Source organism: Python bivittatus, unplaced genomic scaffold (assembly GCF_059951505.1).
Source record: "Python bivittatus isolate LINGU-HERP-01145 unplaced genomic scaffold, Pbiv_v1 ctg000070_np1212, whole genome shotgun sequence".
Lineage (NCBI taxonomy): Eukaryota > Metazoa > Chordata > Lepidosauria > Squamata > Pythonidae > Python > Python bivittatus.
Window position 1 is genome coordinate 55,474,660 of NW_028277034.1, and position 23,704 is coordinate 55,498,363.

At 47.7% G+C, this 23,704-nt stretch overlaps 1 protein-coding gene across 5 annotated transcripts in view; it reads right to left on the reverse strand.

Moving 5' to 3' along the window:
* SLC4A11 (solute carrier family 4 member 11) overlaps window positions 1-17,279 on the reverse strand; it is a 143,177-nt gene extending 125,898 nt beyond the window's left edge. For 2 of the 5 annotated variants that reach the window (XM_088133208.1, XM_088133211.1), the window contains exon 1: window positions 17,147-17,278. In XM_088133208.1, coding sequence (XP_087989334.1) covers window positions 17,147-17,189 — 43 coding nt within the window. In that variant the 5' untranslated portion in view covers window positions 17,190-17,278. Of the gene's footprint in view, window positions 1-5,097; window positions 5,400-17,146 lie in introns of those variants that run through there. The other 3 variants (XM_088133210.1, XM_088133205.1, XM_088133206.1) reach the window with 3 other exon arrangements.
* Window positions 17,280-23,704: the final 6,425 nt, after the last annotated feature.

Here is a 23,704-nt window from a genome sequence, read left to right on the forward strand (position 1 = left end):
CCCAAGTACCAGCTAATCTTCACAGACTTGCATGCTCTTTAAAGCAGTGTTGTCCAAACTTGGCCACTTTAAGATGAGTGGACTTCAACTCCCAGAATTCCCCAGCCAGCACATGCTGGCTGGGGAATTCTGGGAGTTGAAGTCCACCCATCTTAAAGTGGCCAAGTTTGGACAACACTGCTTTAAACTGAAATATCTGCAGCCATACGAAACTTCTGCCTGTCCCTTTCTTTTCAATAACTTCCCTTTTGATCATCAAATGTAATAAGAGACCCACACACACAATTCACAGGTAATTATAGGAGGTGGGGACTGTCCTTCCACCACAACGATTTGAGGCCCCCTTCCCCAATCTAGTGCCAACCTGGTCCACCCAGATAGAAACCGGAGTCCAACAGAACAAGGTGGCATTAGACTGGGAAAGATTTCCTTGCAAAAGATAGAAAATGCACCATCAGTTTAAAGGCTGAAAACTATATAAAACTGACTATATACAGTTCTTCTGTTAGGAGAGGAACATGTCAGAAACGCCTTGCCTCGCACTGTCCGTACAACTAACACTTTTTAAAGAAAAAATTGTACTACTGACCTAAGCCATTTGGCAGAACTGGGATGCTACTGTGTGATTAGCCATCCTGGGCAATTCTCCAGTAACTAAAACTTCTCAGGAGCAAAATGGATGATACAACCCAAAATTTCTTTGCATAAATGATCCGCTGGTTTTCTCATGGCCTTAAAAAAGCATTGTTCACCTACAAGCTCTTGTTCTATTTTCCTCCAAGAGCTTTGTAGGAGAAGAACAGTGTTAGTCTACGTTAGCCAAAAATCAGGAGCCCTCTGGTCGTCTGAAAAAGTGCTAACAAATTTGATTAAAAGGCAGAAGCTTTTGTCAGCTGCATTTCGGTGCATGGAAATCCAGTCACTCCATTCACTGGATGAAACGAGCTCACAAAAACTCATGCCTTTTATTCCAATTCGTTAGTCCGAAAAGTTGCTACTAGACTCCTTATGATTACAAGAACTCAGTAAACTTCACTTCAAAACACAACACAGCTATACACCAAATATGGCCAGGAAAACACATGGGTGCAATAGTTAAAAAAGGAAGGTTGCACGAACTGAAGGAGAATGGAAAAACAATGCCCCCTTCAGTTATGGGGCCATGTTGGTGAACCTGTGTCAGCCTTCTGTGATCTGACACTCTCCACATCTACGGGACAACTGCTATGCTGGCTAAGGATTCTGGGAGCTGTAGTCCAACCCATCTGGAGAACACCAGGTGAAGAAAAACAGGCATTTCTCATGATATCAGAAATAAAGCTGAAACTAACTGAATGAAAGCTTGTACTGCTCATGAACCAACACCCCATTTCACTGGAAAACCCAGTAAAGTCCAGGACCCCAGCTGGGTTTATACATCCCTTTGAGGCATAGCTCAACCACGGTTTGTTGAATAAGCCATGATTATCCAAGTCTGCTCAACAAACTAAGCCATAAACTATGGTATACAGACCAGAGTGGCTGTCCTCCTACAATGCAGTAAATGAAAACCAGACACTGAAGGATCATCCTGCGCAACGTGCAAATAAAAGATAGTCCTCCTATTTTAGATTAAATCAATTACAGAATCCCTTGTAAAGTCTACACTCCTAATTGTGATCAGTCACAAACATCAGGGCATTTACTTGCTTAGGAAGATCAGTTCTCAGCATCCACAGCGAGCCTCTAACTCACGTTCCAAATTCAATTTGGGCTTTATATGCTGGGATATCATTTACCCAACATAACACAGATCACAATCGCAGCATCCAGCCATACTGACTCCAAGCCTGTCTGAAGACCAACAGAACAGCACATTTTAGAGGTCTTCTGAGCATCTGCGATTCATTGCCCATGACTTTCTCCTATCTATGGAAAGTGATTCTAACACCAACCGCTAACAGTTTCTGACAACCCTGCCCTGAGTCAGGAAAACCTCTCGTGGCTCCTGAGGGACATTTCACCCAAGCTTTGCACAGGCCATTGCCTCCAGCGATATACAAAGCTGATGAACTGTATCAACTTCAAGGAACTCTGTCCTGTTCTCTCAACCAGCCTTGGTTGCTAGAAAAGGTCTCCAACCTAGGTACGTTCCAGAATTCCCCTGCTAGCAAGACCGATTGGCAAGGTTTCTGGGAACTGAAGTCCACATATCTGCAGGCTGTTCCAGTGGACACTGGTCAGGACACAGCTCCCAGAATTCCTAGCCAGGAGCTGAGAATTCTGGGAGCTGTCATCTCAGCATCTTCAGATGGCACCAGGCTAGGGAGAGGTGACTGCATTAACTCCCCTTCTTCTTCCAAGCAAATTAATCTGTTAGCTGAATCTTGCTCTCTAGTTCTCATCTTCTGTTGTCCCCAAAACCAGGGCAGTTTTCAAGGCCCTCAGCGCAAAAAAACGCTCCCCTCTTCTTAAAAGCCAAACTCTGCAAATCTCCCCCAAAGTCTCCAAGAAATCCAGAGAGTTGCTGAAGAGTGCCACGCTTTAGAGACCCTGCTGGATTTCTCCCACCAGCCAGGAAGCACAGGCTATGTTGTGGGAGACGCGATGCTCATATCTTGCAAAAAAAACAGGCAAACTGCAGACTTGCAAGATGGATCATTGCCCAAGAAAATGACCTTGCTTAAACTTTGCCACCTTCTTCTTTCCTGCCAGAATTCTTCCCTCCTCATGAGTCCCAAGAGAGCTATGTGAGTCTACAGCAGCCAGAAATCAAAAGGAATCTGGTAGCCCCTGGCCAGGCTACACATTTTATTACAGGTAGTCCTTGCTTAACAACCACAATAGGGACCAGAAAATTCATTGTTAAGCAAGTTGCGCCCGATTTTACGACCTTTTTTGCAGCAGTCATTAAGTGAATCACCACAGCCGTTAAGCGAAACATGCAGTCATTAAGCAAATCATGTCATTCCCCATTGATTTTGCTTGCTGGAAGCTGGCTGGGAAGGTCACAAATGGCGATCATGTGACCCTGGGACGCTCCAACCGTCATAACTGTGAGCTGGTTGCCAACCACCCAGATCACGCGGGGGTGCTGCAACAGTTGTAAGCCCAAGGACCTGTTATAAGTCCCTTTGTTTAGCACCACTGCAACTTTGAATGGTCACTAAACAAATGGTTGTTAAGTGAGGACCACCTGTAAAAGGCATCAGCTTTTCAAAAAGGGCTACCAGACCCCGCCTGATTTCTGGTTATGGGTTGTGGATGATGGAACTTCCAGCAGGCATGGATACCTTGACGGTGGATCTCTTACTTCTAGGGCACTTCCCTTTTGCAGGATTCCCTAAAGGATCAGTTGCTACCAAGCTGTTTTTACACAGGAGCAAGGCACCCTACGACGGGCAGAAAGAGAGCCTGATTCTGCAAACAACCCCACACACCAGGGTGCTCAAACACACACTCTTTCCCCAGGTGGATTATCCAGTTTTGCCTGCTCAGTGTGGAACCACCTTCTGAGCTCCTGGAGAGTGGGCCTAACTCAGCTACCAGATCCTTTTCAACAGACTGAATTAAGACCTTCTGCTACAAGGCAGATATTTTTCCACTGCATTGCACTCCCATTGCCACTTCCAGTCTGGATGTTCCTCAAGCCAAGTCAACAATTGCACCCGTGAAGTTTTCTTGGCACTGTATGGACGCCGCTTCTATATCCCATCTTCCAGGGTACGTTTCCCCAACTTCCCAGCCTAGCCCCCAGCACGAGCGTCTCTTGGTGGCTCCCACTCAGGTTCTAACCACGTCTGACCTGCTTGGCGTTTGTGGGATCAGCCCAAGATTAGCCACTTATCTGACCAGCCACTAGGCACCTGGAGATCACCGAGAGGGAAATGTTGGTGGTCAGAGACCGCCATTCCCAAAGCGGTCCACAGAGCTTCCAATCCTCTGGATCTGCAACTTTAAGAGGTGTGGATGTCAATTCCCAGAATTCCCATGCTGGCTGGGGAATTCTGGGAGTTGGAGTCCACACCTCTTAAAGTTGCTGAGGCTGAGAAACCCTGCTCTGGATAACGCCTGAAGTCTGTTTATCCCACGAGGGCAGCAACGCTGTGCTTCGGCCAGTTGGGCTAATCCTATTAAGCCGGATAAAGCCGAGGAATAAAAGGGAGCAGACCCATCTGTTTGCCAGCAGCGCTCTGCCCCCGGCCGAGGTGCGTCGCCTCGGAGGTTCAGGGGGTCTCGTGGGAGCGTAAAAGGAGGAAGATCCCAATAAAAGACCAGGGGAAGCAGAAGGAGGCTGAATGAGTGCCGCTTACTCATGTCAGTGGCTCAGCACGGCGTTTCCCCTCCGGATCGTACCAGTGTTTTTCTGCTTCTAAGAAAGTGGAAAGGAAAGGGGGGGGAGAGGGGAGAGGGGGGAGGGGGGAGGGGGGGCAACCCCGACCCAGCAGCCTCCACCAAAACAAGCCACTGACAAGCACGTTGAGGAAGTGCTGATAAACCGCCTGGAAAAGACCAAACCGCCAGCAGTTGCGCAACGCCGCCGCAAACGCACTCGCAGCGTGCAGGCAGCGCGCCTCCAAAGGAGCGCTTCCGAGCAGTCGAAGCCCTGAACCGAGCAAAACAAAACCAGCCAAGCCGCGCGAAGGAGGCAGGATGTGGCCAGAGCATCAGGCATCCTCGAGCCCCGGAGACAGATTCAAAACAGACCGAGAACGGCGTTTAACGCATCCGGCCGGTCTTCGGAAGGGGCGCGCGGCGGCGCGAGAGGGGCTCCGCGCGGACGGGGCCCTGGAGGAAGCGGCATCCTCGCCTGCTCCCGCCCGGAGGAAGGGCCCGCCGCCCCCCTCGGCGCTCCCCCTCCGGCGAGGCTGGGCAGCCCCGCTCCAGCCCGGCCCGGCCCGGCCAGGCGCGCGCCCGGCCGGCCGGCGAACTTGGAGAGCGCCGCGGAGGAGGGTGGAGAGGAGGCGCGCCAGCCGGCGAGGGGCGCGCGGCGTGGGCGAGGGGAGGGGAGGGGAGGGGAGGGGAGGGCGCGCAGCCCCGGAGCCGCGAGCCGGGGCCACCCCGCCGCCGGGCACCGTCCCGCCCAGCTGCCCTCCCGCCCCGGCCCGCCCCGCTCACCGCATGGCTGGAGGTGGAAGACGCGCCTGGCCGCTGCCATCGCCGGGCTGCGCCCTCCGCCCGGGCAGCGGCTCGCGCCTCCGTCGGAAGCCGCGGAGCAGCTCGGAGTGAGGAGCCGAGCGGGGAAGGGAGAGACGCGGCTGGCGGCGGCGGCCGCCCGAGCGACACACCTCCTCGCGGGCCGCCCGCGCCGGTCCTAGCGCGCTCCTCGCGGCGCCGGGCGGCCCCGGGGCGCGGGAAGGGGCGGCCGGCCGGCCTGCCCCCGCGAGGCGGGAGTCGCCGCGGGCGCCTCGGCGAGGGCATCGCGCTGCCCCGGGCGGGAGGGCCGAAGGGGGCTTCGCCGGCCGCGAAAGCCGGGGCGCCTGGCCAGGTCGGGTCTGGCCGGGTGGGGTGAAAGCGGGCGGGGGCCCCCGGGTCCGGCTCTGGCTCTGCTAGGGAGGCGCGGCTCGCGGTGCAGCAGAGCAGGGTTTCCAGCCGAGGGTCTGCTTCAGCTGGAGGTTCTTCCAAAGGGGGCAAGAGACCCTCCAGCCTCTGAGAGGGGGGATGGCCTGAGAGAGGAGTTGGGTAAAAATTGGTTCCCACTGTGGTCAGGATTGAGGATGCTGCTGTGTAAACGGCTAACTGCAACCTCCCTGTGATCGGTGAAGGGATCCACCTTCTTGCCAGATCACTGGAAGGCTGTTCAAAAGGAAATCCGAACATCTCTACAGGTAGTCCTTGCTTAATGACCACATCGGGGACCAGAAGATTGGTCATTAAGCAGGGTGGTCATTAAGTGAGTCACCATTGTGACTACTCAATTTTTACAATGGTTATAAAGCGAACCACCATGGTCGTTAAGTGAATCACATGGTCATTAAGCAAATACAGCTTCCCCAATGGGCTTTTTTGCTGGTATTCACGTAATGACCACATGATTCACAACAACTGCAGTGATTCACTTTGCGACTCTCATAAAAATTGCAATCACGTGACGGGGTGGTGCAAAGTCGTAAGATGAATAGCTGCGGTTTCTGACGTCATAAGTGCAAGTACAGGTTGTAAAGCACTTTTTCTGAGGTCATTGTAACTGAACCATCATTAAATGGTTGTTAAGCAAGGACTACCTGCACCCTAACATACATATTGGATCTAAATGGGAAGCAGTTCAGCTGCTGTAGTTCTGATAACTCCTCCCAGCCTTTGCAATAAATCTCGCTAAAGACAACTCTGTGAAATCGAATTGGGAAAGAATCACTTTTGATTTTCGATGCTGCGGGAGGAGAGCCACGTGAGTGTGTGGTAGCAGAAGTCAGAAGGCGTCTGGAAGCACCTTTTCAGCCTAACAAATTCTATTCAAAGGCTTTTGTGAGCATTTCATTTTGCTTGGTAGGTGTGCAGTGGCTACTTCTGGCATTGCAATGTTGGAGGCTTAAACCTTGTCATTAAAAGTGGTGTGTTTATCTCCTACCCAACTCTGTCTATTATTAGTTTCATTCATGGGGTAAAAAAATAAGCCAATTTGGTCTAGTGGTGAAGGCTCCAGGCTAGAAAGAAGGAGACGGTGAGTTATTTATAAAAATAATAAAGGCAGGATAAAAATATCTAAAACAAAATACAAATTCATTATTTTATGAGGGGAGCTGCACAGTTTGAGAAACACAACGGAAGCCCAAAAGTCCAGTTTGCGAGTGCACAGTTGCTGTCTTCCCTGACCCCTTGGACTTGGGGTACTGACCCCAGTTGCTGCTGGTCCTGACCCTTTGGACTTGGGGTGCTGTCTGAAGCCCCAGCAGCCACCATGTTGGTCTGGGGTAAAAGAGAATTTAAAATGAAGACGACCCGTAGGTTCTGAATGATGTCTTCCAAATGGAAACTATTTCCGATGTGGATGGCATGGCAAACCTAACTGGATTAAAATCCACTAAGCCCTAAATCCAGGTTAACAAATGGCAAATCTCAAAATAAATCTCTCCAAAGCAAATATGCTTACGGCCATCAAGAAATTCGGCTCTCCTTGCAACATTAGTATTGGCCTCTCAGATTTCAGTAAGTACCGTGGCCTCAACCAAGCAGGGAAAAAATCCATGAGCAGAAATTCATTGCCAGTTGGGAGGCAGATGAGGGCTTAACCACCGATCAAAGGGTCAACAGTTGCTGGGGGGCAGTTACTGCCCCCCGCAGCTCCCTCATCTATAAAACGCAAAAGGCAGCCCCTCATCCTGGGTTTTGCAAGACAGGAGTGAAAATTGCAAAATGCTACCAATGAAATATATGTCAAGAGTTGCAAGCAGGAACCCAGGTTTCAAACATGCACGTTTTTCTTGCTGAACTGTTGGCTAGTAATGTCTCTCACTGCTTACTAAGCTTCCTGAAGTGGGGGGTGAGGGACAGCAAAATGTCAGCTCTCCTTGGATTTGGGCGCAATTCCTGGGGACTTAACAGACACTGTTTTTGGCAGCATCCCTGTTTTTGGCAGCAGCTTAGAGGTGGCTTGCAAAATACTGGTGTTTTCTAGGATTTTGTTTTAACTATGCAGCCTGGCTTTCGGCTTTGGGATTACCTAGTGGTCTCCGATCCTAGGCCCAGCCCTGCTGAACGTAGCCCAGACAAGGCTGAGGAGTGCTAAGGAGCCGAGTGTGTTTTGCGACTCCGCAGGGGGCAGCTGCACGGTGAGTAAGTGACTGACCCTCACATATCCCCAGCCTCTACTTGGCATTCCCAAATTTTCAGTTGTGCCCTCTGGCCGAAAAAAGATTCTTCAACAGCCCCACACTCGCTCCCAGACCAGAATTATAAAAGAGCCCATTGATGCCCACCGATCCGTCTCTTTTAAATTTAAGAGGCGTCCCAACACCCTTGATTGAAGAGCCTGCCCAGCTAAAGCTACAGCTTGACAAAGGGAAGAATCTCGTATTTGCAAAACGTTGGGTCGTTCTTCAGAAGCTCAGCTTGAGAATATATTCAGCCAAACTGAACGTCTGAGAGCCTCTCCAAATGCCATGAGTGAGTTGCCCTCCGGACTACCTGCAGGCTAGAAACATGGCTCAGATCAATTAGGCATGGATTTCTGCAAACAGAGAAGGGGGTGCAAGCAAGAGGGTTAAGGGAGGGTTGGGTGAGACATCAGACCCTAAACCAATCTAACAGGTTGGGTTGGCACCAGGTGCTATGCCAGCCAAAGTGAAAAAATGAAGAAAGGTACAAACGAAGGCAGCTGTTGGGTCTTTTGCTGAGCTGATGAATCGGGTTGGAAAAGCACAGCCCCAGCATGACCTTAAAAAAAAACAACCCTCCATGGCCAAGCGGATGCTTTTACGAAACTGAGAAGCCAGCTTTCAAAAGCAAAACCTGGTTCTTCCTGGAGGTTGTGCTTAACAGGGTTAGTCTTGGCACTGGATGAAACCAGCCTCTGCGGCTTGTAAAACGTGCTTAATCGCAGGTGGTGTTGTCTGGACGCATCCAATTGTGGTTTATTCGCTGCAGCACGGTTAAAACAAACCACAGTTCCGTGTGGCCTGGGTTGGCTAGAAAAACTCTGAAGTTAATGGTACACTGGGGAAAAAAATCCCATTTACCAAACTCCCTTTATACCTGAGACATTGTAGAGCAGTGTTTTTCAACCTTGGCAACTTGAAGCTGGGTGGACTTCAACTCCCAGAATTCTGGGAGTTGACGTCCACCCAGCTTCAAGTTGCCAAGGTTGAAAAACACCACTCTAGACTGAAAGGGAGAAAAAAGAAACTAAATCCAAATTAGACCAATGACAAAAGATAAAATAATACACCTGATCTACTCTTAATATATTATTATAATGTCTGTCCAAACACATTCAAAGTTAAAAAATTACTCAATAGATTACTTTTTTAACTTTGCATGCGTTTGGACAGACATTCCATGCTTCATTGCAGCAGATATGCGGTATAATTTTTATGAGGTCTTAGAACTGTCACCCTGTATTGTATTTAACTTTTCTCCGCTATGGGCACCATTTATGTATATTAATAAATAGCCACGTCAGCCAACCCACCTGTGGACCCCTCCCTTGGACCCCAGCCAGTCCCTCGGCATGCCCCGGAGGCTTCTGACATTTTACAAATTATTTTAATTTGCAGCAAAATAAGTAGAGAACTGCCAGGCCCCCAAGCACCCACTAGCAACTTTATTTTTAAGAAGACCCAGTGCAGCCTTTTAGAAAATAAAACAGATGGACCACTTCCAAGCAAGCACGTGTTTAGAAGTGTGTCCAGCTGCCCCCCAAAACCTCAAAATAAACCGGGATAGTACAAAGCATCTTGGTCAGCTAGCGATACAGAGGGAGAAATCTCACAAATATGATCTTTGTGACAGGGTAGGTTCTTGGTGGAAGCCATTTTGTGAGCGTGCCCACGGCGTGCTCACAACGTTCCAAATGTGCTTACCAGGCCAAAACCGATGGCCTGCCTTAATGCAAACAAATTATCTACGGCTTAGGCTGAAAGCCAACATGTGTGGAATGAATTCCCGTCAGCTGTGTATTCAATACCGTAAAGGATTAAGACCGAGTTTCAAAGAATCGCCCCCATGCAAACACGGAAGTTTTTCAGAAACTCTTGGAAGGCACTTCGTTTTGGTTACTGGCCTGCGATACTGATTTAAAATTCTCCGTGGCTTCGAATGCCTTGGAAGAAAAGGAACTTAAAAATGCCAGGACTTTTTCAGAACTTCTTCTGAATGCTGCGGGGTTCCTTGACAAAACATCAAGGAATTGCTTCCAGAATTATAAAAGTGGAAGGTACCCTTGAGGTCATTCAGTCCAACCCTTTTCAGGGCAGCAATCCAAATTCAAGCATCCATCTCAATACAGGGGGTCCTCATTTTGTGACCACAATTGGGACCGGCAACTCAGTCATTAAGGAAGCTAAGTGAAACCATGACTGTGCTTCTGATCTGATTTCAGCTTTCCTTTGCTTTACAGACCTGCAAAGGTTGTAAAAGTGAGGACTGGTTGCAAAGTTATGTTTTCATCACCGTCATAACTGCAAACGGTTGCTAAATGAGGCTGTCGTAGTTTGTTTTGCATCAAACTATGCTTGCTCCTAGTGACACTCAACTGATAATTTAAATTCTTCCATAGCTGCACTCTGGAATGAGAGATCACTGATCATCTTCTCTGCATGTGACATCCTTTGGGGTTTTGGAAGAGTGCTATTGTGTCTCCCTGAGTCTTCTCAAATCTAAATGTCCCCATTTTCCTCAGCCACTGATCGTTCTCACTGCCTTCTCTGACCTGGTGCAGTTTGTCTGAATCTAAATAAAAGGATGTACTGTAGTTTGTCTGAGTATAGATAAAAGATGATAGACAGACGGACAGGTAGATAGATATTAAAAGGCTGTGCCTTTTAAGCTACAGAACGGGAGGGAGGGAGGGAGGGAGGGAAGGAAAGAAAGAAAGAAAGAAAGAAAGAAAGAAAGAAAGAAAGAAAGAAAGAAAGAAAGAAAGAAAGAAAGAAAGAAAGAAAGAAAGAAAGAAAGATTGATTTGAGAGTTTATTTTGTTCTCAAACACACCCTTCTTGGGTTGCAGTGAGAGTTGCTTGACCGTTGCTAGTTTGCCACCCAAAACATACCATTTGACAAAAAATACACCTGAGACAATTGGCTACCAGAACTGGAAACTGGAGGGGAAGAATCGCCAGGCTCCACCTCACCCCCACCCCCACCCCCCACTTCTCAAAGCTGCAGGGTAAACAGACCAGAGGAAACTCAATCCAGATCCCACGGAATTGAATTAGGACAGGGACATAAAGGCTGGCAGCAAAAGACAAATTCTCCAGCATCTCATTGCATCTGCAGTGATCTCAACTGATGGCATGGAGGCCGCTGGGCAGCTTTCTCCTGGTGGGGGTCTGAAGGGCAGGAGCAACAATGGGTGGGTCGCCTTCTTTGCCTCTTCCAAGGCATCCAGTTGGCCTCTGCATAGCACTGAGTCCTGGAGGAATGGTGCCTTGGTTTTCCTTAGCTTCGGGGGGGGGGACAATGTGCTTAGCCCATGTATGTTTGTGTAGGGAACACAAACAGAGGGAGGAGAGAAGAAAGCAGGGAAGGAAGAAAGGAAGGAAGGAAGGAGACAGAGAAAGAAAGAGAGAGAGGAAAGAAAGAAAGAAAGAAAGAAAGAAAGAAAGAAAGAAAGAAAGAAAGAAAGAAAGAAAGAAAGAAAGAAAGGAAGAAAGGAAGAAAGAAGAAGTGAGAGAAGAAAGAAAAAAGAAGGAAGGAAGGAAGGAAAGGAAGGAAGGAAGGAAGGAAGGAAGGAAGGAAGGAAGGAAGGAGAGCAAGAGAAAAAAGGAAGAAGAAAGGAAAGGAGGGAGGCAGGGAGGGAAGGAAGGTAGGCAGACAAGCTTCGAGAGTTTATCTACGTTTTGTTCTCCAACAAATACCCTTCATGGATCGCCATGCTTAAAAGTTGTCCTGTGCCTCCCAAAATACACCCTTTCACAAATAGTCAGAAACACGACTTTGCTACGCAGGGGCTGCAGTGTGTGCCCAAAGGCTCTGCGCCATTTCCACCCCTCAGTTCTTGGTATCCCAGGGATGGAGCGCTTGGCGGCCATCTCTCTTTCCAGGAGGGGCACAGCTGATTTGCTAACAGCTCAACCCAGAAGAAAAAATTCTGCTTCCCAGATGGGCTGGAAGAGCTGATCAAAGTGCCCTACGGTATTCAGTTAACTTTGGCAGCAGCTTTTCTCTCTTCCAGCCCCCCTCCCTCCTGCCTTTCTCTTTTCTGAGCAGAAGTGCTGGTGTGGACAGCTCCTACTCCTTGCACAATCAACGGGTGTGCAGCCTTCAAAGGGAGTGAGAAGAAGTGTGAGCAGAACAAAGAGAGAAGGAGAAGAACCTCAGCCGGAGAGGGGAGTTAGAGCTGCTCCAGGGCTGAGTTTTGCACAGAAAATAACAAAAAAACCCAAAACATGAGATTGTGTCGATTGCATTGGGTAGCCTGGTGGCCAAAAGAAATAAGAATTTGATAGCACCTTTTCCGACGGACCAATTTTACGAAAAGGCAGATGCTTTCGTGAGCTGCAGCTGCAGCTCACAAAAGCATCTGCCTTTTCGTAAAATTGGTTCGTCGGAAAAGATGCTACCACGTTCCTGATTTTTTGGGTACCATCGATTAATATGGCTCTCCTACGACATCTCGCAAAGAATCGAAAGGAACAATTGCTTTGCTGCAGAAGAACTCAAATCCGCATGGCTCAAAATCCACTCCAACGGGAGCCAGTCAGATATCCACCAGCGACGCAGAGGGGGGCCCATTTGTCTTCTGCCCAGAGGCCATCGCAAGATACATGGCCTCCACATGGCCCATCCCAGCCAGGCCTTCTTTTCCACAATGGGGCCAGCCAGCATTTACAGAATCCATCCCTGCACACTGAAGATGTGATGAAGACCCTGTTGATCCTCCACCCAGTGGCTCAGTCCATGGATCTTTGGTATCCCCTGCTATCGGGGCCGGTGAAAAGATCTCCCTCTTGCAGCCTCGTGCCAAGCTTTCAAGGGAAACGAGTTCTGCAATTCTGAAACAGGCTGGTTTGATCCGTCCAGAAAGAGAACAGAGTCTGCACATTTTGAGCCGGGGAAGAGAACAATGCCAAGCAAATGTTCTTAAGTGGCATTTTTGTGCCAGGCGGGGTTAGGCTGAGAGCGGGGTTGGCTGCAGGCTCCTTTTCTAAGAGACTCCATATGTGGAAAGCTGGTGGTCTCCATTTTTACAGCAAGAGGGACTGCTGCCAATAATAACCGCAACCATAAAGGTAGCTTGTCCTCCTAGAACCACTTCATATCCCTGGAAGGTTACGATGGAATTAGGATTTGTGCTGAGTTGCAGATCAAGGACTGAGCACCAGAGTCCAGACAGTGAGGGGCAAAATCCACCATGTCCGTGTCCTGCTGTGAACTTCCAAAAACTGTCCACTCTCAGAAACAGGATGCTGGGCAAGTGGCAATTTTAATTCAGCCACGGTTTTCCAAGCCACAGAGTGAAACACCCACCCTGAAAACAGTGACTCAGGAATCTACAGCAAGACCCCCCTCTGTGCCCGGGCACTTCCCAATTTGCACAGGAATAGGCCAGGATTCAGCAACCTGCAGCAGAAGGACTTCAACTTGTCCTTTGGGGGATCTTTGCAATGTGGCAGGGGCAGAGAGCTTTGAAAGTGTAGCCTTTATTTGGTGGAGAACAAATGGTGATGCCCAATCTAATTTAAGATATGGCCGGTCTAAAAGAAATGGATGAGTCTGGATGCTGGCTCTCCCTTATGCATCTCCCACTTGATCTCCAAGATGGGCCTGGAAGGGGCATTGATTTTTCAAAACAAACTCAACATGAATCACTTTTCCAGCTTACGCAGCCGCCTAGGACATTTACACACAGCAGTCAGAACAATTGCATTATACCAATTGCCTCTGAGATCCCTTCTGCTAAGCCGTTACGGGAATGTCTACCAGGCACCCAAACTATGCAGCACTGGCTGACGCAAATGCCAGCTGTTTTGTGGCATGCCTTCTGGGCAAAATTCGCCCAAGAACAGGTCCCTAACTCAGGGTGTTTAAAGGCATGTGGAGAGTGTTAGCCAGTCTTTTTCAGGATCCCTGTTAAGTTTCTTGCAAGCTGTCATTCGATGAAGCAGAGAATCTAGAAATGGAAAGTGACTTAAGATCACCTAACCTAGTCTCTATCCAGTGCAGGAAGCCTTCCAATGTTAGCTTGAACTCAGGTGGGCACAGATAACTTTGCAGAGTTGCTGGAGGACAGCAGGCTGGGGTAGGAAGCAGGATGATTCAGAACATCTGGATGTTCACCAGATACAAGGAAATGCTTCTTTCATCCTTCAGAACAAGACGTTCCTTATTGCCTTGATGCATTCACTGGACAGAGGGTCTCTGCATGGAGGAACATCATCTTGCTCAGTGGATCACCTCCCAAGGGCCTCAGAGCCCACAGGGTTTATCAATGCATTTCTTGGACATGGAATAAAATACGAAGCTGTAGGCGATTCAGGAACTCACAGTGACTGGACCGTGGAACTGTTATTTCCTCGTATCCAGAAGTAGAGAATCTGTCCATTTCACACTGCACCTTTTTTTCAGGGATGTGGGAACAGCATCTTTTACACAGTTCTCCTTGAGTAGAGCAAGAATGGATTGCCCTGCACGCTTGTTCTTCTGACAGTCCAGAATGTACAACATTCTCCAGGGAGGATCCCTCATCCTTATTTCCCCCAAGGCTGAGGGAGCTTTAGGTCTGACCCATTACTGAAGCAGCCCTCCCATCTCAGTTCAGACTAAAATCTGGGGAGAAGGCTGAGTGACCCAGCCTTGGAACGAATGAATGCCGTCCAGAGAAAGCAGGGAGCCGATCAGATTCATCTGGCACTTCTATCAATGCAATTTTTTTTATGAAGGGAGGGGGGACTCTTTGATCCCTATGTATGTTTTCACAGGCCATGACCTCAGTAGCCCATCATGTTTCCGGCAGAATACATAGCATCAGTGAGTGGGGAGGAACCTTGGGTCATCAAGTCCAAATGCACAGGGCAAGATCCATTAGAACTTCTCTGACCATCCAGCCTCCACTTGAAGACCTCCAATGAAGGAGCACTCGCCATTTCAAGTGGCAGCCTGTTCCACTGGCTGACAGCTTGAACAGCCAGGAAGTTCTTCTTGATGTCTAGGCTGAACCTCCTTTCTTGCAGTTTTACCCCTTGGTTCTGGTTCTATCTTCTAGGGCATCAGAGAATAAGTCCGCTCTCGCTTCTGTGTGACCACCTTTCAAATATTTGAAGCCTGCTACAGTACCTTCCCTCAATCATCTCTTCTGTAGGCCAACCATACTCAGATCCTTCAATCATTCCTCGTCAGGGCTGGGTTTCCAGAACCTTCACTATCTTGGTAACCATCCTCTGAACTTGCCCCAATTTGTCACTGTCATTTTTTGAACTGGACACTGAACAAAGAGGGTCTCACCAGAAAATGGCAAGCCTCATGTCTCAGTAAGAGCTACAGGCCATAAATATGCAATGCTTTCTCTTATCATCCAAAGAGATGCAGTTCTAGTCACGTGTGCAAAAAAGGGTGGGCTTTGATCGCATCGTTGTGGCCGCCATGTTGACTATTGTGACCCCTTCCTGCAGACAGCCCTGGCACAGTGTTATGTGCAAACTCTCAAAATCTTTGATGAAAGATTTTCATCGAAAGATGAGGCTAGTCAAATAACTGTAATATTTTTGTTCCGCGTTAAGGTCCCGCTTCACTTTTTAGTATTAATCTCAGTTTTCCTCTGCAATGAAATGGATAAATTTGCCCTTACATTATCATGCATAAAATGAAAAATGCGGCACGGTTCTGAAGTTTGGCTTCCTCAGCCAGCAAGATCTTGCTAAACATGAAACTGAAACGAGCAGTAGATATTTATGTAACTGTCTCCGTTAAAGTTTTGCATTCAAGGAGCAAAATCTTGCAAGGCCTTAGCAGTGAGAGTTGGTCCACATCCAAGGGCTTAATCCTCACAAATGTTCAGTACAAGATATTGAAAAGTTGGTCTGAAGAGATGCAGGGAAAAACACTCTGATTGAGATGAAGAGGAGCAATTGTGCAGGAATTGGTTAAGACAGCTGCAAGGGCATCTGGTTTGGTTTCCATTGCTAATCAGCCAGAGAAGGGAAGAGAAAGAGGAACCAGGTTTTGCATTTTCAACCCAGCAGTCCAAGTTTAAATCCAGAATGTGCAACTCTCTGAAACCACAACAAAAGCCTTTGTTGTGGGTGGCTATAATACATCCAGTAAGAATAACAACAACAAATGTTTACAGATCTTTCAAAGTAGCTTTTCGTTCAGGCGGTTTAGATTTCTACTTTCTATGCTTGGGACAGAGAGGGCATAGTTTCGTCTTTTTAACTGCCCCAATGCCCAGGAATATTTCCTCTTTATATGTAATGGTCTGCGAGAATGACCTTGGGAGACAGGAGGAAGAGCCACAGACTAGGCACCGTTGGCTGAGCCCGCAGAAGGAATGGGGCGAGGCAAATGTCTCAGAAGGGACCCTCCCTAGTTTCTTGGACCATAAAAGTGAGGGGGGAAATATGCACTTGCAGACTTGCAAGATTCGGTCAATGTAACCTCACAATAAAGGTAGAGCTAGGACTTCTGGGTAGGCTTCTAATCTGGACTACCTTGCAAGGCTGACATGATCATCTAGCTGTTTTTTTCCTCAGTGAGGACCGGACCCAATGTACAGTAGACATTTCAGGTCTCTGCCGTCCCAAATAAAAGTCATCACCTTCCCCCCTGGAGTCTTTCGGATACTCTGGACAACATCTCCCATCCAACTCCTCCAAAGCTGGGGAGGATGAGAGTTGAACACATCAATGCATAGGGTTGGGGAAACAGAGAAATAGAACGCCTGTTTCAAATGAGAGAAAAACATTTGCGGCAAAGCCTACAGAGGTTTCAGCATCCAATTCTTGCTGGAGGAGGAAGAAAAAAAACCTTAATCTGAATCCAAACAGCCATTTCTTCTGTGCCAGCTGAAGTTAAAGGCTCTCTCTTGTCAACAGACCATTCCTCCTCCTTCCATGGTCTTTTGCAATGACTCAGACTTCAGGAATGTTTATGTGTGTGTGCTGCTGTTGCCGGAGGCACCCTGCTTCAGATAAGGAGGGGAGCTATTTTTAAAAGTTCAGATGGGAGAGAGGATGCAAGGAATATTAAAAAGGCCACAGAGGCTCCTTTTCCGTGGTTCCCTGCTATTAAAACATCCATGCAACTGGGATGCGTCCGACACTGACAAGTGCAAATTTTGTTAAAGTTGGGTGGTAGCTTCACCTCTCTACACAATGCCCCCCCAAAGCCCAAAGAGCCTTGATTATAAATGGAAACAGCACAAGGAGGTTTCTGCTTAATGCTCAGAAAAAGGAGGGAATGCCAAGACCTTGTTACCCCCTTGCTTTCATTACCTACAGCGCACACACACACACAAACACGCTCGCACAAAACATTTCCGAAATGCCGAGAAAACAGGAAAGGCTTAACTTTACCTGTTACGGCATGCACCCCAGAGCATCGTTGACCCCCGTGCATCACAGAGCATCGTTGACTCTCGTGTTAACTGGCTGCGATAAGCAACGGGGCCCAAACGGGACCAATGCGCTGAATCCTCCAAACCATTTTCCACACCGAGAGACAGCGAGCGCAGAAAGAAACTCACCCAATCGGCCGCGTTTGCTTCTAACGTTGGTAAGAGTGATAAGGCCAGGATGTGGTTTGAGAAAGCTTCATCTTTCAAAACGCTGCTCTTTCCATCTTGCCATTGCAGCCCTTCCAGCTGCTGACACGTTGGAAGGAGCATCAAGCAAAATTAACGCTTGGTATGGATTAAGTTCAAGGAGCACCACAGGAAGCACTATTTGGGGCGAGGGGGGCATCTGATTTATTAATGCCACTTGGAAGAAGAGCAAGGCGAGTTGTCCATCTGGAAGGTCGCCTTTTTGCAACTGGCACTGAATTGGCCCTGGTTTCAACGGCAAACAGGATCTTGCTGCATAAGGAGAAGATATAAACTTATCTCCCCCCACCCCCCGACCCCCCACCCCCAACAAGGCCTCTGCAAATTAACCAAGGAAAACTAGCAGCCAAACCACATCGAACGCTGCTTTACTGATGTCTGGGCCAAAATGCATGGCCCCAAATGGCAACCCAAAAACACATCAGACAAGATTCTCTTCCCCTATACATAAAATGCAATTGTGCGCCAACATACTGCAAAATTCTCAAGTAGCTGACGTCTACACAACCGCCCTCAAAAAAAAAAAATTACAAAGGAGAACAGCCTTGGGTGATGTTTTATGTGGTCAGAACCACTTGCTTTCTAACTTTCCCTCTTCTTAACATGAAAATGTGGAAATCACAGGAATACAAAAGTAAGTTCCTCCCCATGAGGGTCAGGAGAGTCAATCAACAGTTTGTCTTAAATACCTTTCAAAAGAAAGGGAACAAAGAGGGAGGGAAGGATGGTGCTTACCCCAAACTTAATCGTTTCAAAAGGGAAGAAAGAAAATCCATCTTAATATATCTGTGTTCAAACTCTAGTTTTCTACAGCCTTTATACAAGACAGCACTTTTAGCATAAAAGCAAATTTGGGGGTCCTCCTGGACTCACGACTCCTGCTCGATGAGCAGGTGGCAGCCGTGGCTAGGAGGGCCTTTGCACAACTCCGTGTTGTGCGCCAATTGTGCCCCTTCCAGGATCGGGAGGCCCTGCTCACAATCATTCAGGCCCTGCTCACCTCCAGACTGGACTACTGCAATGCACTCTACACGGGGCTGCCCTTGAAGAGTATCCAGAAGCTTCAACTGGTGCAGAATGCACGGTGTGGGCAGTCATGTACGCTCTGAGAACAGCGCATGTTACACCTCTGCTCCATGAGCTGCATTGGGGGCTAGTTTGCATCCGGGTCCAATTCCAGGTGCTGGTTTTGACCTCTAAAGCCCTTCATGGCATGGGGCCGGGTCATTCCAGGGACCCCTTCTCCCCAATTACATCAGCTCGTCCCATTAGATCCGGCAAGGAAGGTCCACTACGCTAACCAGGGACTTGCATTTGGTGGGTCCCAGGCAGCGGGCCTTCCCTGCCGTGGCTCCCTCCTTGTGGGACCTTCTCGCCCCTGAAGTGAGGCTCGCCCCTTCCCTGCTGTCCTTTAGGAAGTCCCTCAAGACCTGGTTGTGCCATCAGGCCGGGGGGGCTTTGGGAACCGGAGACCTTCTTAGATGGCTCCACTGTGATTGATGTTCTGCTCTCTCTGTGGGACTGGGATATTTTAAAATCTATTTAAATGTGTGATAATGTTTTTATTCTAATAACTTTTTGTCTTTTTATAACGGTTGTTTTTATACACTTGTTATTTTATTTTAATTGTTGTACGCCGCCCAGAGTCGCTTTGTGTGAGATGGGCAGCTATATGAATGTGATGTATAAATAAATAAATAAATAAATAAATAAATAAATAAATAAATAAATAAATGTCTCAAATCCTTTAAAAACACAACAGATCATCTCTCTCTCTCTCTCTCTTCCCTTCCCTTCCCTTTCTCTTCTTCTCTCTCTTTCCGTTTCCTTTCCTCCCCCTTCCCTCCTTTCCTCCCCCTTCCCTCCTTCTCCCTTCCCTTCCCTTCCCTTCCCTTCCCTTCCCCTTTCCCCTACCCTTTCTCTTCTTCTCTCTCTCTCTTTCCTTTCCTCCCCCTTCCCTCCTTTTCTCTTCCTTTTCTCTTCCTTTCCTCTTCCTTTCCTTTCCTTTCCCCAATAAAAAGCTACAGAAATCTTTGCTGCCACTCAGAAATGAGTAGGCATTTCAAGGCAAAATATTCTGACACAGCCTTCTAAAAGATAAGAAGCACCTATGATTCTATCCCTTGATATAAAGCCCAATACAATTTTCACTAGGTCTGTGTCTTCCCACCCTGCTGAAAGTTTTGCTTCTGATCACCGCTCTGATGTCGCAAAGAGATCACCTTGGGACTTCAACCCCACATCATTCCCAAATGTCTTCCAGGGTTGAGATGATAACATATTTTTGAAGGAGATAATTCTAAACTTAACAAAAAGGGGCGTATGATATTCTTATTCCCGGCTGCAAAATTAAGAATTGCTCAAAACTGGACATTTCTAGATAACCTACCGTTGAATAATTGGCGTGCAAAAGTATAGTCAGTCCCTATGATGGAAAAGGTTACTATGAAATTCGAATGCTGACTTTTCAGGGTTTTTTTATTGGATCTGGCAAGGGTATATAAGTTATGCTAATAATTACACCTCTTCAATTGATAAATTGTTATATATAACCTGTGGCTGAATGTTGAGATATATTGTTCTGGGCTGTTATCTTGTATTCTTGTTTCTTCTTGCCTTACTGAATATTAAAAAATAAAATAAAATAAAAGGTGGGGGGGGGAATGTTCTTATCATTCCTGGTCTGTTGACTGGGAATCTTACACTGGGAGACATCTGCTGGAGTGATTCCAGTTTGGACTAAGACTGCAAGAAGAGCTGAGTCCCAGTCCACCCTGAAATGGAAATCTGCAGCATAATTGTGGGCCCGTCCCATTCTTTCAGTCCAAGCTACCTTACAAGGCTGTTGGTGCAAGATAAAATGGAAGGAATAGCAATCCGGCAGATAGATAAACCAGAGTAAATTTGGGGTGTCTGCACTCTGAAGGCTGATGTTAACTCCACTCAGTTTCTTAGCTTCCAACTGCCCGTAGCCGAGAAGAAGTGGGGAGTTGGAAAATATCACATCCGAAAGGCACCCAGTTGGAGAAGAAAGTGCATTTGTTATGCATTTATTTATTATTAGATTTTTATCTCTTGTTTTGAGACCACAAAACTCCCAAACAACTCTGGGCAGCTTACAACTAAAACCCAATTTATTAAAAGAAAAATGAAACAGGTTTTGCTGCAATCAAAGTGGCATGCATACCTAATGCTCCCGCCTCTTATTTTCCCCACCACAACAACCCTGTGAGGTTGGGTTGAAAGAGAAGGGCCAGCCCCAAGTCATCAGCCAGCTTTCATGCCCCAAGGAAGGACTCACCTCACGATGATTCTCCTGCCCTGTGACAATTCAGGGGAGAGGATCTGCGCTGCCCAGCCGAGGACGGCTGCTGTAATTCTGATCATCTCCAGATCTTGAGCCCAGAGCCCAGCCTCAGGACCTCCTATAGCAACGTCAGAGGGCTCCTCTCTCTCCAGAACATCTCAGGAGCAAAACCTAAAGATGTAATGTCTGGGAAAGCTGTTTGTCAACTTGAACCTCCCTGCAAATCAACTTCCATGGCTTGCAAGCATTCAAGCCATAATAGGATTGCATGGTTCCAGCTGCCTCAGGGATGGATGGATGGATGGATGGATGGATGGAAGGAAGGAAGGAAGGAAGGAAGGAAGGAAGGAAGGAAGGAAGGAAGGAAGGAAGGAAGGAAGGAAGAGGCAGGCCAGCCCTTGAGGGTTTGAGAAGATTAACCACCATTCTGTGTGACCACAGTCCCTGTCTTAAGGGGAACTGTCTGCCAAGAGCCTCTTTTATTGCAAACCAGGAAAAATTCATCGAGAAACAAATCCAGCCTTTCTCATTCTGGGCGCTCTCCAGACACACGGACTTCCAATTCCCTAAATTCTCAGCGATGCTTGTGCTGGGGAGGGGGGCATTCTGGACGTTAAAAGTCCGCCCCTCTAAACTAATACAAGAAGGTGCCTTGCTCGGCCTCGGAGAAAATGTCAGTAGGAAAGAGGATGCTGGTTGCTGGTTCAACAGACTGTTCCTGACTCAGAACAAGGGGGAAAAAAGCTCCTTTGGATGATGTTTTGACTGTGGGGAAGCTGCTTTTCAGGGTTTTAACAGTCTCAGATTCTTGCAATTGTTTATTTATTTGATTTACATCCTGCCTCTATTTTCTGCAACTCAAGGTGGCATACTGACGCTCCCTCCTCCTTTTTTTCCTGCAACAACAACCCTGTGAGGTGGGCTGGCCTGAGAGAGAAGGACTGGCCCGAGGTCCCCAGACAGCTTTTATGCCCAGAGGAGAACTGGAACTCGCAATCTCCCAGTTCCTAGTCCAGCATCTTAACCACTATGCCAAACTGGTTCGGTTTCATTCCTTTCCCTGCAAGCTGATCTGTTTGCAAACTGCTGGGAAGGACCTGTTACAGGAGGCACAGAAATGCAACTGACCTATTTTTTAAAAAATGTGCATCCCATGCCAATCACAGCCATCATGCTGTGAAAGCACCCACCCGGAGACTTCCAAACTCCCAAATACGGCATACGCAAACAGCTCCCAAAGATTGGGGCAGGATGTCCTAGATCAGCGTTTCTCAACCTTGGCAATTTTAAAATGCGTGGCCTTCAACTCCCAGAATTCCCCAGCCAGTATGGGTGGACTTCAACTCCCAGAATTCCCCAGAGGCTAAATGTTCGTTTTGTTGAACGTTCCTTTTCGCAAGCAAGCCAGTGGCAAACTAACTATGGCCGGGAAAGGGACCAGGTTTATCCCAAATGAAGGCAGAATTACAGATAACCCTATGAAGTAAAAGGAAAGGGCATTTAAAAAGGAAAGCTGAGGACGTGGCCAGAACTTTGAGATTAAGAAGCCTACCCACAGAGGAACTAAGGAAAACTAAATAAAAGAGTTAATCAGAAGTGTTCTTTGGGGGGAGTCATTCTTCCATGCAAGGGGTCGCAATATCCTGCCCCTTTTTATAGCTGTAAAATACAGACTTGGCCTGACAGCCCCCCCTCAAAGGAGGGAGGCCAGTAGGAGAAAGCTTCAGAAGGAAAAATAACCAGAAAAATAAGTTTTATTAATATGCACCCTTCGGGCTGAGTAAAATCGCACTCTAGCACAGAGAACAGCCTTTGGTCCCCCTTGGCTGCGCTCAGAAGCTAAGCAGGGTCAAACCTGGCTCTAACCCTGGATGGGAGACTGGGAAGTCTAAATAATATCTCAGAGGGCCACAGCAAACCCCTTTGGCATTGTTGCCAAGGAAATTCCTCAATTTCTCAGGAGTTAAGCTCAGTTGCAGGGTGGCTTTACCTGGGCTTTATTTTGAAGCCTGGCTCCAAGCTGCCCTTGGCTGAACTCCAAAAAGTAAGCAGGACTTGATCTTAGTATTGGCTAACGTTCGGATGGGAGACCACCAAGCGAGCCCAGGGCTGGAGGTGGAAGGAAAAAAATCTTGGAAGAAGGCCATGGCAAGCCACTTTCTCATTGTTGCGGAGACCACTGTATGGTGGCCTCCAGCTGGGAGAGGCTTGATTTATTAGGCATTTTGGGAATCCTACTTTGAAGGAGGGAAGACAACTGTACATAAATCTCGGCACGGGATGAAATGGAAAACATCTTTTACAAGAGGGATAGGGGAGAAAATATAAGGAAGTGCATGTTTAAGCTTTTAGAATTAGTGTATTTTTCAGGGCTATCTCTGTGTGTGTGTCAAAAAAGTCAAGATGGCAGCCACAAGCATGTGACCAAAGTCCTTTTTAATATGCTTTTATATGTTAAAAAAGGGCGGGGCTTCAGTCACATGGTTGTGGCCACCATTCTCACTTTTTTGACCCCCAGAGACCTCCTGATGCTTTCCAAATTAGAGAAGTAACGATTCTGTTTGCCTCTGCCTTGGCCAGGAAGGCTGGCTCCAGTTCTGAGTGATCCATCAGCTGAATTCACACAAAACATTGAATCAGATCAGTTAAAACCTGGAAGATGCATTCATACAATACTAGCATTCACTGTAGTTATTTGGGGAGGGGCTGCGGCTTACAGTATGGGTCAGCTACTCTGTTTGCCAAGCGTATGGTTCAGTCCAATGTGCAAATTCAGAAACTGGGTTAATTCAGTAACCAGGTTAAGCTTTTTCCCAGCACAGCGCTCTCCAAACAGGGGAAGTCTGAGCAACACGTTCTGCATGCGTGTTGGACACGTTTACATGGAGAAGCATGTAAATTTCTACCATCTTTGCTCAAGGGTTGTAAACAGCACAAACGTTCCCGGAGATGCCAACCTGTAAGTAGAAACATCTGGAGTTAAACTGAATTCTGGCAGCAAGA